Raw genomic sequence first — 16807 nt, forward strand, 5'->3', positions numbered from 1 at the left:
GACAGTTACAGAATAAGGGAACATTTATTTAAAACTGAAAAGCAATTTATTTACCCCCAGAATTGTGGAGGCTAGATCACTGAAAATAATAAAAGAGAAGTTTTTTTTTAAAAACTGAGATCTTTATAGAGGCATGCCTGCGACACCAAATGTCCTACCCCTGTTCCTATTTCTTATGTTTGTTGGTTCTTATGATCATTCCTCTACTTTGCCACAACCACCAGTAGCTATAATACAACACAGCATGGACGCAGAGGAATGAAATCCAGTTCAACCAGATGGAGGACAAAGCGTGCAGGACATGTGGCAAAGATCAGAAAGATGAAAGGTAAGTTTTGCATTTACGTAGCACTTTCCATGACCACCAGATGTCACAAGGTACTTTGCTAATTAAGTTCTTTGTGATGTTATTCTCCATTGTAAGGCATAGAACACAGTAGCTGATATACGCTTAACAAATTTCCACAAATGGCAATGTGATAATAACTAAATAATTTTTGCTGCGATGTCGATTGAGGGATAAATATTGGCCAAGACACAGGGATATCTCCCCTTTTCTTTAAGCTAATGCCACGTGATCATTACAAACTACCTACCTAAGCAGCAGAGAGTGCCTTAGTTTATCATCCCATCAAACACTTTGAGGACAAAGTTGGTGGGATGTCTAGAGTCTTATTCACTGAAAGAATGTAGAAACTGTTCAGGCCTTGGAAATGGGAAGTCAGAAAGTGTGCGCTGAGTTGGCCAGGCTACAAAATGGGGTCAATAATAATCACAAGATCATAAAAGCATACAGCAGAGAAGACCATTGTGTCAAAGCCAGATCTTCAAAAAGGTTAATTAGTCTCATGTTCCTGCTCTTCCCCCCCCATAGACCTCCATTTATGCCTTGCTGAATCAGGACTATAAATGGAAAGGACATGCAATTTCAAACACCAGGGACACATTATGTAACTGACAGCTGATACTACTTTGAAACAACAGCTGTATGTTAATGGTGATTTAATTAAAAGAGGATTAAATCTAATGTAGGTCTTTGTTTTCTTGCCAAGGAACCTAACCATAAAAGAGATTTCAATCTCAGGCTACAGGAAAAGGCCAAATGTTTTCTGCTGGAATTAGATCTTCCACCTCAGACAGGTAGGCGGAAATGCTGAAAGCTGAAAATTTGTAAACATAGCTCTAGAATATCCCCCAATAATGGCTGGGAAGGATGTAAATTTCTAATTGGCTCTGTCTGTCTCTTCTAAATTTCTGGTTTCCAAGGGTTGGGCCACAGACTTCCATTGGGTTGGTCTACACCTATAGGTAAAGTACCACAATAGTTCAGCAATGCCTTCTTCAGGATGGCTGATCAGGAGACCACTAGCCGTCAAGGTGTTTTGGAATTATTTATGGGCTGTTTGGCCATGTTATGAATACGGCTTTCATAATCAACAAATCCGGACACAGAACTTGAATTCAAAGCATTCTTACCCCTGGATCAGAAGAGGTGTAATGCTTGATAATTTCACATATGCAGCATGTGTCCTATAAACATTAACGTTTTTCATGTTATTCTGACTTTTAATATTTTTTAAAATTGTTCTAGTTCAAAAGTAGCACAGGGATCTCATTGAAAAATACAAACTTCCAACAACGCTGGTCAGGTTGAATGCGAGGATGGGGTTTCTACTGACCAAGGATGGAGCTGGGGACACAGCACAAGAGGTCATGGTCTCAGGATCGGGGTAGGTCATTTGGAGCTTAGGTGAGAAGAAATGTCTTCACTCATAAGATATTGAAACTGTCAAACTCTCGCCCATATAAGGGTGTAAAGCCAACAGACTGAACAAATTGGCAAAAGGCTAAAAGGGGTTATGGGTATGGGGAGATGGCAGGGGTATGGTGCTAAAAGACAGGATCAGTCATTAACATGCTGAATGGCAGAACGGGTTGAATGGACTGAATGGGCTACATCTGCTGCAATTTTCTAAGTTTCCAGTTATCCGGTCAAACATTTAAGGCTAGCAATATGTGTTCAGCCACTGATTATACATCCTTTCCTAATTTAAACATCTGCAAAGGAAACTAAGCTTGGATTAGGTGCATAATGAACAACAAATCCAACATTGTCTGTCTTACATCATTGCTCAAAGTTAAAATGACTTACATCAAATCCATTAGGAAAAAGTAAGGACTGCAGATGCTGGAAACCAGTGTTTAGAATAGAGTGGTGCTGGAAAAGCACAGGAGGTCAGGTAACATCCGAGGAGCAGGAAAATCAAAGGGCTTTTGCCTGAAACGTCAACTCTCCTGTTCCTCAGATGCTGCCTGACCTGCTGTGCTTTTCCAGCACCAAACTTGTTGACTCTGATCCCCAGCATCTGAGGGCCTCACTTTCTCCTCGTTGTTAATTGTCAATCAGCATTTTTCATGGTAATACATTTACAAATCAGGTTTTACTTGCCAACAAATCAAATATCTCCCATGAGACAAAGCTTGGTTTTCCCCTTAAATTGGTGTTATAGAGTCATTAAGTCCTACAGCTTGGAGACAGGCCTTTTGGCCCAAACTGGTCCATGCCGACCAAAATGTCTGTCCTCGCGAACCTCATTTCCCTGCATTTGGTCCATTTCCTTCTAAACCTTTCCCAAACATGCATTTGTCTAACGCCTTTTAAATGTCGTTAATGTACCCACCTCAACCACTTCTGCTGGCAGCTCATTCCACATGCATACCACCCTCTGTGTAAAAAAGGTGGCCCTCAGGTTTCCTTTTATTCTTTCCCCTCTAACCTTAAAGATTAGATTAGATTAGATTAGATTAGATTAGATTACTTACAGTGTGGAAACAGGCCCTTCGGCCCAACAAGTCCACACCGCTCCGCCGAAGCGCAACCCACCCATACCCCTACATCTACCCCTTACCTAACACTACGGGCAATTTTAGCATGGCCAATTCACCTGACCTGCACATCTTTGGACTGTGGGAGGAAACCGGAGCACCCGGAGGAAACCCACGCAGACACGGGGAGAACGTGCAAACTCCACACAGTTAGTCGCCTGAGGCGGGAATTGAACCCAGGTCTCTGGCGCTGTGAGGCAGCAGTGCCACCGTGCCGCCCATAAACTGATGCCCTGTAGTCCTCAATTCCCCAACCCTGGTAAAAAGACTGAGTGCATTCACCCTATCCATGCCTCTCACGATCTTATACACTTCTATAAGATCCCTCTCTCAGTCTCCTACGCTCTAAAGGAAAAAGGTCCTAGCTTATCCAACCTCTCCCTATAACTAAGGCCCACTGAGTCCAGGCCACATCCACAAATTTCTTCTGCACTCTTTCCAGTTTAATAACATCCTTCTTATAACAAGGTAATCAAAACTGAACACAATACTCCAAGTGCAGCCTCACCAGTGCCCTGTATAAGAGCAACATAACTTCCCAACTTCTACACTCAATGTCCTAACTGATGAAGGCCAGTGTGCCGAAAGCCTTCTTCATTGCCCTGTCTACCTGGATCCACTTTCAGAAAACCATGCATCTGAATTCCAAGGTCCTTCTATTCCACTACATGCTTTACGGCCCTACCATTCACCATGAAACTCCTACCTTGATTTGACTTTCCAAAATGCAGGATCTCACACCTGTCTACATTAAAAACTTCATTTATGATTTCTTGGCCCACTTCCCAAGCTTATCAAGGTCCTCCAGCAATTTCTGATAACCTTCCTCAGTGCCTACGATACCACCTATTTTAGTGTCATCAGCAAACTTGTGTTGTGATTTGTCCTGATTAGTGCAAGATGAGAATCTTCAACAAAATGTGTCTCTTTTTTCCCCCAACAATGACCAATCCATCCTTCCATAATTGACATCAGTAATTTCTTGAAGACATTTGCTCCTATTTTAAAATTAATAGGAATAGACTATGCAAATACACAAATGATGTTGATATTAACACTGATTTTTAAGTGTTTAGCAAGTGAATTCCCCTTTTAAGCTACACATCTCAACCCTTTCAAAACTTGTAATAGAAGAATTGTACTTTCTCTAAATGTAATTAACAAAACATATATTGTACCTGGTTGAAAAGATGTGAAATCTCCAACAAAGTCCACTCGGGGTTGTTGACCTCTGGTAACTAGTCTTAAGGTCAGGTAGTTCCCAGTTGATAAAACTGGCTTGGGGATCCTCTTCCCACATAGAAGGGAGCGAATAGGTGGTGAATGTCTATCCTTACCATCATAAAATTGTACATACGATCCAGCATTGCATGTGTCAATAACCTCCTCTCCCTGAAGTGGCAGGCCCACTCTTTGTCCTGGTCTGGAGGTACTCAGCAGGGACAGAGATCCTGTCACATTGGGCTGCAGCAATTGAACTGCAGTGATAGGCTGAAGAATAGAAGACTCTCTGAGCAGACTGTAGACCAAGAAGAATCTGAACTGGAACTGAATTTTGTCCCTGGGGGAAATAGCCTCCATGGTGAACTCACAGTCGGTCCCAACAGTGACAAAATAACCCTTTTGAGATTCTTCATGCGAGTTGATAATGATCCCATCGGCCCTGATGCTGTGTCCACAGGAATCCACCAGACTGACTTGGAGCAGGAAAAAATTGAATTGTATTATTGTTTGTTCATACTGGTTATTCAACAATCTGATAAAATTCTTTTTCAAAACATTTGATCCAGTAACTTTGACTTCTGTGTTTAGCAGTATGAAGTGAAATGTGATATGGTGCTATTTTATATGATTTGTCTTTTACTGAGACCTTGGGTTTCACCCTGAGTTTAAACGGTGTACTTAGGAATGCACGTATGTTATAACTTTGGTATGCTTGTTTCTCCAATCTCATTTACCCTCAAACTAACATCCAGTTGCATTTTATATCAAGGCATTGTGATCTCTTAAGCATATTGTCTCCTAATGAATGTTATAAATGACTTTCCATTGTGTATTCCGACTTGGAACATAATTATCCAATATTAATAAAATGTTAAAATATAAAATAAAGCAATGAAAAGTATGAAATACAGAGAGTGTACTCATTGCAAGGAAATGGACGCCACAATAGACTCCTTGGAATTTTCATAAATTACCCCCGATCGTATGAATAGCTTTTATTGAAGCTTCTAAGAATTGAACTTCCTATGAATTGAAGTTACTTTCTTTAACAATGAACACAATCTACTCCATCTTGTATTCCACGGGGCAAACAGTAGTAAAGTAAGAAAATGGGACTTTTATTAGGGTTCTGTGGGAATTCTAATGAGAGAAATGCCAGTGCTTAGATCTATCATTGTCTTTTCCCTCAAACCACACGAGCAAAGGATGACTTGGAGAACACAGAGATTTACTATGCTTCTCAACATTTATTAGTGAGGTTTCCAGGGGCTGAGGGAAGTCTGGTTAGGATATTCAGAAGAATGTTTAAAGCTAATTTGCTATGTTTATCCCTGAAGTTTATTGTTAGCAGGTTCTCTGAGCCTGTTTGCCTTTACACTTTGGTGACTGCATTTGAAAACATCATCTTGAAAGAGTTATTTTAAAAATTCCTCTGCTACAGGATGCCTTTGTTTGCTGCACTACTTACGCTACATCCCCCAAACACCACGATGCTCAGCAGCTAAGTATCTGTGAATTACAGCAAATACACTGCAGTTAAAATTACATAAGGCAGCAATTGATACCGGGAAGCATTTTGCTCCCAGACCTCTCCTTCATGTATCAGATAAATAAGGTAATGGTTTTGCTGCATACCAACCTTAAGCTGGTATCTGCAGCTGATCTTTTCCAAATGACAGCAGAGGAATTATATTGCAGTGCCTCTATATATTTGCAGTCCATCAAGAGGGCTCTGTGCACATGTGAAGTATGCGATTATACATTTTGGTAGAAAGAGCATGGAAAGACACTATACAATAGAAAGTGCTACTCTAAAGGGTTTGCAGGAACAGAAAGGCCTGGTTATAAATGTGCATGTGTTAGTGAAGGTGTTAAATGATTTACAAGAATAGTCAGAGGGATTAAATAAAAACTTTACTCCTGAAAATAGATTGGAAATGGTAAAACTCTCTCCATGAGGAAGAGAAAACTCAAATGAGATTTATAGTAGTTTTCGAAATGAGTGGTTTGAATAGAATGAATAGGAAATACTGTTCCTGCCTGGGAAAGGGATCGAGAACAGAAGTGCACAGATTTAAAGAAATATGTTTGATGTGAGGAAAACATTTTATCACAGTGGGTGGCTTGAGTTTGGAATGTACTGCCTGGACATGTGGTAAATTCCAGTCAAGGAATTCAAGGGGTATGAGGTGATTATTTAAATTAAAACTGTGTGCAGAGTTATGGAGAAAATGGGAGAGAGTAGCACTGAATGATGATGCTTACTCAGAGAGCTGGTCCAGCATGATGGGTTGAAAGGTTGAGGAAACTGTTAAACAAAACCGAGTGGATTTTTCACTTCACTAATAAATGCAAAGAACAATCCATCTATATTAGATTATATTAGATTACTTACAGTGTGGTAACAGGCCCTTCGGCCCAACAAGTCCACACCGACCCACCAAAGCACAACCCACCCAGACCCATTCCCCTATATTTACCCCTTGACCCAACACTACAGGCAATTTAGTATGGCCAATTCACCTAACCTGCACATTTTTGGATTGTGGAAGGAAACCGGAGCACCTGGAGGAAACCCACGCAGACACAGGGAGAATGTGCAAACTCCACACAGAGAGTCGCCTGAGGTAGGGAATAATTATAGTTCAAACATTAATAGATGGAAATTTACAAAAATAATAATTTTTACTTTAAATAGTCAATACTGTATAACTAAGACATGTGGTACAACATTAACTTTAACTCCTGTATAAATGGAAGACCATGGGCAACCTTAGTTTTTCCAACAAAATCCCCATTTTGTAGGATCTCATGTCCCAGCCAATTGTTCCAACCTTTGAATTGAATTTACAGCAGAACATCTGATATTACCAGACAGGGTCAACATTGGCAAGGAACATGTTTATGAATCCTCTCTCACTTGAATTATGACTAACTCTGATGCCACAGAATTCCTACAGACTCCCTTCTCAATCCCTTTAAACATTCTGGTGAGCTCTATCAAACCCGAAACAGCAGCAATGGGTCTTGTCCAAGCCACAATCCTTTGCTCTTCCTTTCTTCAGTTCTTTTCCAATTCCATTATATAACAGACCCTACTTCATTCTCAGAGGCCTGTTTCAACACCAGGAACTGTTTGACAACTGACAAACAGAAACCTGTTCCATTTGAAGAGAACCTTACTAGCTTCCATTTTCTATGAATTCTCAAAATGCTTTGAACGACAAAACAGAAAACTACAGAAGAACCCAAGCTCATTGCAATTAGTTTTCCATTCACTCTGCTCCACTGCTGGAACTTATTGGTACTTAATGATGTCATAATCAGGAAACCAATTAACTTTCAGAAGAGTCCCCAGTTCACCTTGTTCTTAAAGAGACATCACACAAAACAAAATAAAGATTTCTCACAGCACTTATATCCATGTGCCATTTCTGATGAGCTAAGTATCAACATTACCTGAAAATTTAACAGGTTAGATTGCATACTTCCTTTTATTGTAATAACCACCAATATTTTGCAAGAGTTACACATAAAAATGTTTTTACTTAATGTCATTAATGAAACAATATATATTTCTTCTTCCTTATTACATACTTCCAATGAATCTATCTGGCTTTTTTCTATTTCTCATCTCCTTCTATTTCAATCCACTTTCTATCAAGACGTTTCATCATTTCAAACCAGAACTTTGATTATGCTTCTCAGCGAGTCATTGAGTCATACAGCACGGAAACAGACCCTTCGATCAAATGAGTCCATGCCAAACATAATTCCAGAACTACAGCACTGATTGAGGTATCACATTCAAAGATCATAACTCACTCTGCTCTATGTTGGATGGTATGATACCAGCAAAATGTCAGTTTCTTTGTGGTTTACACTTCCTTTATACTTGCCCTTGAAACTGTAGGATGAATCTTTTGCTGTCCCTTTGATAGACTTTCTTTTCAAGCAAATTATCTACATTTATGGAGTATTTCTATAACCTTCAATTACTATGTAACCGCACTTTGTATTTCTACAACAACACCAATAAGATATCTCTCATCATCACCTTAGCTCCTTATCGTCTCAGTGGCTTTTCATTATTGACCAACATTGAAACTGTGTTTCATGCTTCAAATACCATTGGTACATCTTCACTTTGTCTTGCTTTTCTCTTACTTTGTTATTGATATCAGTCTTAAACAACTTTAGCCCTGTCCTATGATCATGTTCAAACAATAACTGTCCAATCTGTTGTGGACTGCAGGGTCACTCTATAAGATAACAGAACATTTTTGCCAGTGTCAATGGGAAGCTCAGAAATTACTGTCTAGTTTGTCACTGAACAAATACTTCATTTTGCAGCACAACTCGATGCTGAGGATATGGTGGTGCATTTGGACTCCATTCTTACTCAGAAATATTTCAAAGTTTTGGATTTAAATTATGGATCATTATCGGAGACAAAAACCTCTTTGGCAACTCAAACTGCAAACCAACTTCACAAAACTTCAATGGTTTTAGTACTTGCGTATCAGACTTTTATCTACTTACTGCAATCATCAACCAAAACAGCGTCTTATTTCCTTTCAAAGAAATCAACATGTACTTGTTTCCATGGCCTTCTTGCATTTGACAACAAAATAGAAACATTGGTTGGATCATGCAAGCATTTCTAAATCATTTTCAGATGCACTTCGCAATTTTTCCATCAACTCTTCAATATCTCTATCTACCTATTGAACCAAGATAGCTGGAGAAAGGGGCAATTTAAATGTTTGCTAGCTATTACTGTAACTGACCTTAGTTTCTGAGGACTGGATCCTGCAGAAATTCTCCTGTCAGTTCCTTTCAGCTAAACATCCTCCTTGCAATTTGCAACTGTAGTAAATCCTGTGTAACAATGCCCTCTTGTATGTTTTGTAGTTTTAAAGACAGTCAGTTATTTTAATTAGCATTGCAAGTTTGATTTTAACATAATTTCCTACCTGTCTGATGTAGGGGCCCTTTGACCTAACGACTGCCATTTTGGAGCTCACTGTTTCACTGGAGATTAGAGCGGTGCTGGAAATGCTCCTCGGATGCTGCCTGTGCATTTCCAGCGCCATTCTAATCTTGACTCTAATCTCCAGCATCTGCAGTCCTCACTTTCACCACTCTGTTTTGAAGCTGAACCTCCATCATGCAGCCTCTGCCGCTTCCTATTCCAGAACCTTGCTGTTGTCTCACCCGCCTGAGTCTTTGCCACTTCCTGGCTTACCCTCTAGATGATCCTTGCTCTTGTCGAACCTCCCACCTCCCAACTCTCTCATTCACCACTTCCCTCTCCTCAACCCTCACTAGAAGCTCATAAGAAATTAGAACAGGAGTAGGTCACTCAGCTCCTTGAGCCTGTTCTGCCATTCAATGGTTAATCTGACACTCCTCACATCCACTTTCCTGCCCTTTCTCCATAACCCTTGATTCCCCTCCTGATGAAAAGTCTATCTCAGCCCTCAATGTATACAAGGAGTGCAGGTTCATAGTTCCTTGAAAGTAGAGTTGCAGGTAGATAGGATAGTGAAGAAGGTGCTTGATATGCTTTCCTTTATTGGTCAGAGTATTTGAGTACAGGAGTTGGGAGGTCATGTTGCGATTGTACAGGACATTGCTGAGGCCACTTTTGGAATATTGTGTGCAGTTCTGGTCTCCTTCCAATTAGAAGTATGTTGTGAAACTTGAAAGGGTTCAAAAAAGATTTACAAGGATTTGCCAGGGTTGGAGGATTTGAGCTATAGGGAGAGGCTGAATAGACTGGGACTGGTATCCCAGGAGCATCAGAGGCTGATGGGTGACCTTATAGAGGTTTACAAGATCATGAGGGGCATGGATAGGATAAATATAGAAAGACAAAGACTCCCCTGGGGTGGGGGAGTCCAGAACTAGAGGGCATAGGTTCAAGGTGAGAGGGGAAAGATATAAAAGGGACAATGTTTTCACACAGAGGGTGGTACATGTATGGAATGAGCTGCCTGAGGAAGTGGTGGAGGCTGGTACAATTGCTGCATTTAAAAGGCATCTGGATGGATATATGCATGGAAAGAGTTTGGAGGGATATGGACCAGGTGCTGGCAAATGGGACTAGATTGGGCTGGGATATCTGGTCGGCATGGACAAGTTGGACCAAAGGATCTGTTTCTGTGCTGTACATCTCTATGGCTGTGCCCCCATAGCTCTCAGTGGCAAGGAGCTCCAATGAGTCACAACCCTATGGGAGAATAAATTCCTCCTCAACTCAGTTTGATGAGTGAGGGCTCTACAAGGGAGCTGCAAAAGCCAGGAGGAATAGCGTCCTATCCTCATCATCATCTTGACTAACACAGACTTAAGAGCCAGCAGACATTATTCAACTATCCTGATCTACACAGAAGTAGCAGGCAAGAGAGTGCTGTTAAAAAATACTAAGGTCATACAGCATACTGTTGATCTGTATTGTCTTCTGGTCAAGTAACCTGAACAGAAGGAGTGCTAAACTTTCATAAAATGGTCGGGGTGTATGAGTTTACAGTGAGAAAAGATGAGGCTGAGGAGGGATTTGTAAGCAAGGAGGATAATACCCACCAAATCAAGTAAAGAACATATATATTTGAGCTCTTAATGAATTCAAAACAAGAGCAATGTGCCTAAAAGTATTAGCATATGGTCATTTACTAGTCAGAATCTGTATCAATAGGGGAAACGTAAAACAAAATTCAGGACCTTCAAGAAGAGAAAGTCCAAATTAAATCTGGCATCCAAAGTTCAATTCCCACAATCTGCAAAAGGAACCTGCCATAATTTTAGTTCAAATAATGTCAGCCCCCCAGGAGTATTATCTGTAAACCATTGCTGCCTGTTAATTGCCAACATAGCGTGTGTAAGGTATTGTTTAATTAGAAGCCAATATAGTTGAGTGAGCAGTGCAGTAACAGGTGAACAGGACTTGGTGCGTTCGGATACAGGCAGACAAAATTCATACATTGAGTAACAAGAGAGATAGACTCAACAAGGTGGGACTGAACGGCACATTCTAGATCTTTGGAGAGGAAATGGAGCTCAGTGATGGAGTTGAAAGCTGGAAAGGCAGAAGGCTCAAACTTTTAGGAGAGGACTGGTAATGGCAGATGTCAATGGCGTGGGTGCAACACCTTAGGAGAGAGAGCCATTTATCAGAATCAATTATCATGAAGAACAGGACATGGAGCTGGATATTTAGCAGTCTGGTGAGAGAGGTCTTGTGTCTGCTGGATATAATCCCCGAGAGGTAGTTAAGGACTTGATTCAAACTGACGTTTCACGAAAATAAAACGAAAATGAATTTGAGAGTTATTCAGGAAAAATTATGAGATTATTTGTAAATGTTTTTATTCTGGTCGGTTTAGTCCACGTTGAATTTATTAAAACGAAATACATTGTACAACATACTCGATGAGAAAGCGCGAATATTAATTTTAACTCAACAACTGAACATTATAAGAGACAATAGCGTTCAGCTTAGAAAGGAGAATGGATTGTGGATTCAGGGGAAGTAGACACGAGCAGTCAGAAAGAAGCAAGTTTAAAACAGAGGGGGAGCTAGAAGATGATATTGAATTTAATGATTTATAGTCACTTGTATTTTGGGGTAAGATACAGTGAAATGTTTCACCTGGACACGAGAAAAGTTCATGCAAAAGGATCGGCCAAGGCGAGGACTTACAAGCGAAGAAAAGGGGAAACAAATACAGACGTTGAAACAAAAACCGAACGAATCGCAAAAGCTGCTGAGCTTTTCCAGCAATTTCTGTTTTTTTGTTACAGAATTTGAAGCCAGTTTAAACAGGGAGATCTGGAGGGACTGCCTACATTCAAACCCCAACTGAGGGACAGGTGGGGATTTACCTGTTTGCATGGAATCCACACGAAGAGTCTTCAACATGAGGAAGAGAAGGGCGCGCAGAAATCTCCCCAGGGTTCTCTCCATCTTCTCTCTCTCCTTTCACGAATCTCACTTTTCGGAATGGACGAGGTGGGGATATCCTAGAGTTTGGCCCCCTCTGAGTTCACACGACCGGCCCGTTCTACCAACAAACACAGCATTTCTTGACCAAACATGCGGAGAACTAAAACAAGGGGCTGTGCTGCGGTCCTTTCCCTCTCTCTCAGGCAGGTCTAGGTTTTGAAGGGAAGTGGTGGCGGGAGATCCAAAGTAACAAGGATGTTTGGTGCACAAAGAGGCGACAGTCTTTGTCCATTTTACCCCCCCCTCATCTATGTTTTGGGAGAAACCATGGAAACAATGCGAGTTTAATAGAGCACAGAAGGCAGTGAGAGGAGCCGAGGCAGTGACACGTCTTTCTGACAATGCTAGCTGTTTGACAATGCCAGGTTTTTTACAAATTGCAGAATTAATAGTTCTCCTCTTCCTTCGAGTGTTTACAACTGAGCACTTCGAAGCTGGAGACGAACCGCTTTTGTACGTCGTTCAGTTGTGACCAATATTAATGTTGGCCTTAAGGTCCAACTCATTAAACCAAGATCTGGCGCCTTGCACCCCCCACCCCCTTAGAATGAAGCTTGAGACACCAACCCGCACATTTCAGACTATTTGCCTGGAATCATAAAACTTGGTGCAAAGCGCCAGGCAGACACCAGAAACACCGGCTGACAGTACTAATTATACACGCTATCATTGGCAGTAACAGACAGCAATGGTTCACAGATAACTGTTCTTGGGGGACTGACACTATTTGAACTGCAGGTTCCTTTTGCAAATTGTGAGAATCGAACTTTGGACACCAGATTTATCTTGGAACTTCTCTTAAACTCAATCCAGGACATGTTCCCTTTAAATTTTGGCTATTGTTAAAGATTCTGACTATATGCTCATGCTTTCAGAGACATCGTTATTATTTTAAATGTATCAAGGGCTCCAATATAATATTTTCTACTTGATTTGGTAGGTATATATATTTCATCCAACCATTAATTTCCAGTTATATTTCCCTTTTACACCTAAACAATAAGGAGTTACAAACCTACATTAGCCATTCCCAGGAAAACAAGTTGACAGACAGTAGAGTTTCATCTGAACATAAATAGAAGCCATCTGGCCCATCCAGTCAGTTCCGCCATTCAATAAGATTATGGCTGATCCTTTCGTGGACTCAGTTCAACTTACCCACCCGCTGACCATAATCCTTAATTCCTTTACTGTTCAAGAATGTACCTTTGCTTTGAAAACATTAAATAAGGTAGCCTGACATGCTTGACTGGGCAGGGAATCCCAAAACACCCACAATCCTTTGGGTGAAAAAGTTCCTCTTCAACTCAGTCTTAAATCTGCTCCCCCTTATTCTGAGGCTATGTTCCCCTAGTTTGAGTTTCACCCATCAGTGGAAACCACCTCCCTGCTTCTATCTTACCTATTCCCTTCATAATTTTATATGTTTCTATAAGATTCCCCTCGTTCTTCTATTTTTCATTTGATTAGACGAGATTAGATTCCCTACAGTGTGGAAACAGGCCCTTCGACCCAACAAGTCCACACTGACCCTCCGAAGGATAACCCACCCCCACCCTCTGCCTAATGTACCTAACACTATGGACAATTTTGCATGGTCAATTCACCTGACCTGCACATCTTTGGAATGTGGGAGGAAACCCACACAGACACGAGGAGAATGTGCAAACTCCACACATCGATCCTGGGACCCTGGCGCAGTGAGGTAGCAGTGCTAACTACTGAGCCACCATGCCACCCATGAATGAGTAGACTGGGACTATACTCAATCTCTTCTCATAAGCCTGCCCCCTCAACTCCAGAATCAACCAAGTAAACCCCCTCCAATGTTACCTCCTTAAGCGAGGAGACCAAAACTGTACAAAATACACCAGGCATGCCCTCACAAGCACCCTGTATCACTGCAGCATAACCTCCCCACTTTAAAACTCCATCCCTCTGGAAACAAAGGACAATATTCCATTTACCTTGATTACCTGCTGCACCTGCAGACCAACTTTTTGTGATTCATGGACAATGACACCCGAGTCCCTCTGCACAGCAGCATTTTTCAATTTTGCTGTTATTCCTACCAAAATGGATGACCTCACATTTACCAATATTGGACTGCATCTGCCAGACCCTTATCCACTCAACTAACCTATCTATATCCCTCTGCAAACTTTCAAAGTCTCTTATACACTTTGCTCTACCATTTACTTTAGTGTCACCTGTGACCTTTGCCATACTATACTTGGTGCCCGAGTCTAAATCATCGATGTAAATTGTAAATAATTGTGGTCCCAACACTGATATCTGAGGCATACCACTAGCCACTGATCACCAACCAAAAAGACACTCATTTATACCTGCTGTTTGCTTTCTATTAGTTAGCCAATCTTTTATCCATGCTAATACATTACTCATAATGCCATGCACCTTTATCTTATGGAGCAGCTTCTTGTGCGACCCCTTGTCAAATGTCTTCTGGAAATCCAGATACACCACATCTACCAGTACCCCATTGTCCACCAAGCTTGTAATGTCCTCAAAGAATTACACTAAATTAGTTAAACATGACCTGCCTTTCATGTACCCATGCTGTGTCTGCCGGATAGGACAATTTCTATCCAAATATTTTGCTATTTCTTCTTTGATTATAGAGTCAAGTATTTTTCTTCATGACAGAAGTTTAACTAACAAGGCTATAATTACCCACCTTTTGTCTACCTCATTTTTTAAAATAGTGGTAAATTATTACAAACATATTTACTATTTTCCCCATAATTTCTTTCAGTACCCTGGGGTGCATTCCATAAGGGCCAGGAGACTTAAATACCTTTAGCCTCAGTAGCTTTCCCAACACTACCTATTTAGAGTCATAGAGATGTACAGCATGGAAACATGGTCCAACCCATCCATGGCGACCAGATATCCCAACCCAATCTAGTCCCACCTGCCAGCACCCGGCCCATATCCCTCCAAACCCTTCCTATTCATATACCCATCCAAATACCTTTTAAATGTTGCAATTGTACCAGCCTCCACCACATCCTCTGGCAGCTCATTCCATACACGTGCCACTCTCTGCGTGAAAAAGTTGCCCCTTAGGTCTCTTTTATATCTTTCCCCTCTTACCCTAAACCTATGCCCTCTAGTTCTGGACTCCCTGACCCCAGGGAAAAGACTTTGTCTATTTATCCTATCCATGACCCTCATAATTTTGTAAACCTCTATAAGGTCACCCCTCAGCAAAAGTTTCCACAAATACATTAAATGAAAAAAATGTGAAGTTAAACATTGATCATTTAGAGCATGAGAAGGGGGATTTAATTATGGGAAATGAGGAAATGGTTGAGGTGTTGGAGATATTTTGTGTCAGTCTTCCTAGTGGAAAATACAAACAACATGTCAATAATTGATGTCAAGGTTAGCTGTGGCAGGTGAGTACTTAGAAATGGTCATTATCACTAGTTGGAATATTGCATGTAATTCTCCAGGGAAAACAGCCCCAGCCTGTTCAGCCTCTCCCTGTAGCTCAGATCCTCCAACCCTGGCAACATCCTTGTAAATCTTTCCTGAACCCTTTCAAGTTTCACAACATCTTTCCAATAGGAAGGAGGCCAGAATTACATGCAATATTCCAACTAGTGATAATGACCATTTCTAAGTACTCACCTGCCACAGCTAACCTTGACATCAATTATTGACATGTTGTTTGTATTTTCCACTAGGAAGACTGACACAAAATATCTCCAACACCTCAACCATTTCCTCATTTCCCATAATTAAATCCCCCTTCTCATGCTCTAAATGATCAATGTTTAACTTCACATTTTTTTCATTTAATGTATTTGTGGAAACTTTTGCTGTTTTTACATTCTGAGCTAGGTTTACTCTCATAATCCAGCTTCCCTTTCTTTATAGCTTTTCTCATGAATTTCTGTTGATTTTTGAAGATTTTCCAATTCTCTAGTTTCTGCTAATCTTTGCCACTTTTATGCTTTAGCTTTCAGTTTGATACCCTCATCTATTTTCTCAGGTGCCTCCCAATGTAGCAGATCTATGGCGGATACCATATCCCTAGCCCTTGCCCTTGCACTCATCCCTGGAACATCTGGGCAACAAGGATACTGACATCAGACTCCTATTCATTGAAGGCAGAGCTGTAGTCAACACCATTATCCCTTCCAGACCATGCTCTCAACTCTGCCTTCTGCAATTGGCTCCTCAGCTTTCTGACCCACAAACCATAGTCATTGAAGATATATAATAGTACCTTCTTCACAATAACACTCAACACTGGAACCTCCCAAGGATGCATCCTCAGCCTCCTACTGTACTCCATGTACACCCACAACTATGTTGCCAAATTCCAAATGAATGCCATCTACAAGTCTGCTGACAACACCACCATAGTGGGACAGATATCTACAATGATGAGCCAAAATACAGAAGGGAGATACAAGGCTTGGTGATGTGGTGCAATGAGAACAACCCCTCTCTCAACGTTGGCAAAACTACAGAACTGATCTTTGACTTCAGAAAAACAGGAGGAGAACACATCCCCATCTATATCAATGGAACTGAGGTTGAGAGCATCAAGTTCCTTAGAGCAACGATAACTGACATTTCTTGGTCTTCCCACAGCGATGCAACAATCAAGGAGGCACATCTCGTCTTCCTCAGACGGCTCAGGAAATTTGGCAT

General features: G+C 41.0%; 1 protein-coding gene across 3 annotated transcripts in view; it reads right to left on the bottom strand.

The window, feature by feature from the left end:
- The window catches only part of ldlrad2 (low density lipoprotein receptor class A domain containing 2), a 62468-nt gene that overhangs the window by 23602 nt on the left and 22059 nt on the right, over positions 1 to 16807 (bottom strand). For 2 of the 3 annotated variants that reach the window (XM_072586811.1, XM_072586813.1), the window contains exons 1-2: positions 11998 to 12426; positions 4065 to 4583 (exon numbers count right to left, since the gene is read on the bottom strand). In XM_072586811.1, the coding sequence (XP_072442912.1) occupies positions 4065 to 4583; positions 11998 to 12079 (601 nt within the window). In that variant the 5' untranslated portion in view covers positions 12080 to 12426. Of the gene's footprint in view, positions 1 to 4064; positions 4584 to 11997; positions 12427 to 16807 lie in introns of those variants that run through there. The other variant, XM_072586812.1, reaches the window with a different exon arrangement.

This window comes from Chiloscyllium punctatum, chromosome 16, assembly GCF_047496795.1.
Source record: "Chiloscyllium punctatum isolate Juve2018m chromosome 16, sChiPun1.3, whole genome shotgun sequence".
In the NCBI taxonomy this organism is placed as follows: Eukaryota; Metazoa; Chordata; class Chondrichthyes; order Orectolobiformes; family Hemiscylliidae; genus Chiloscyllium; species Chiloscyllium punctatum.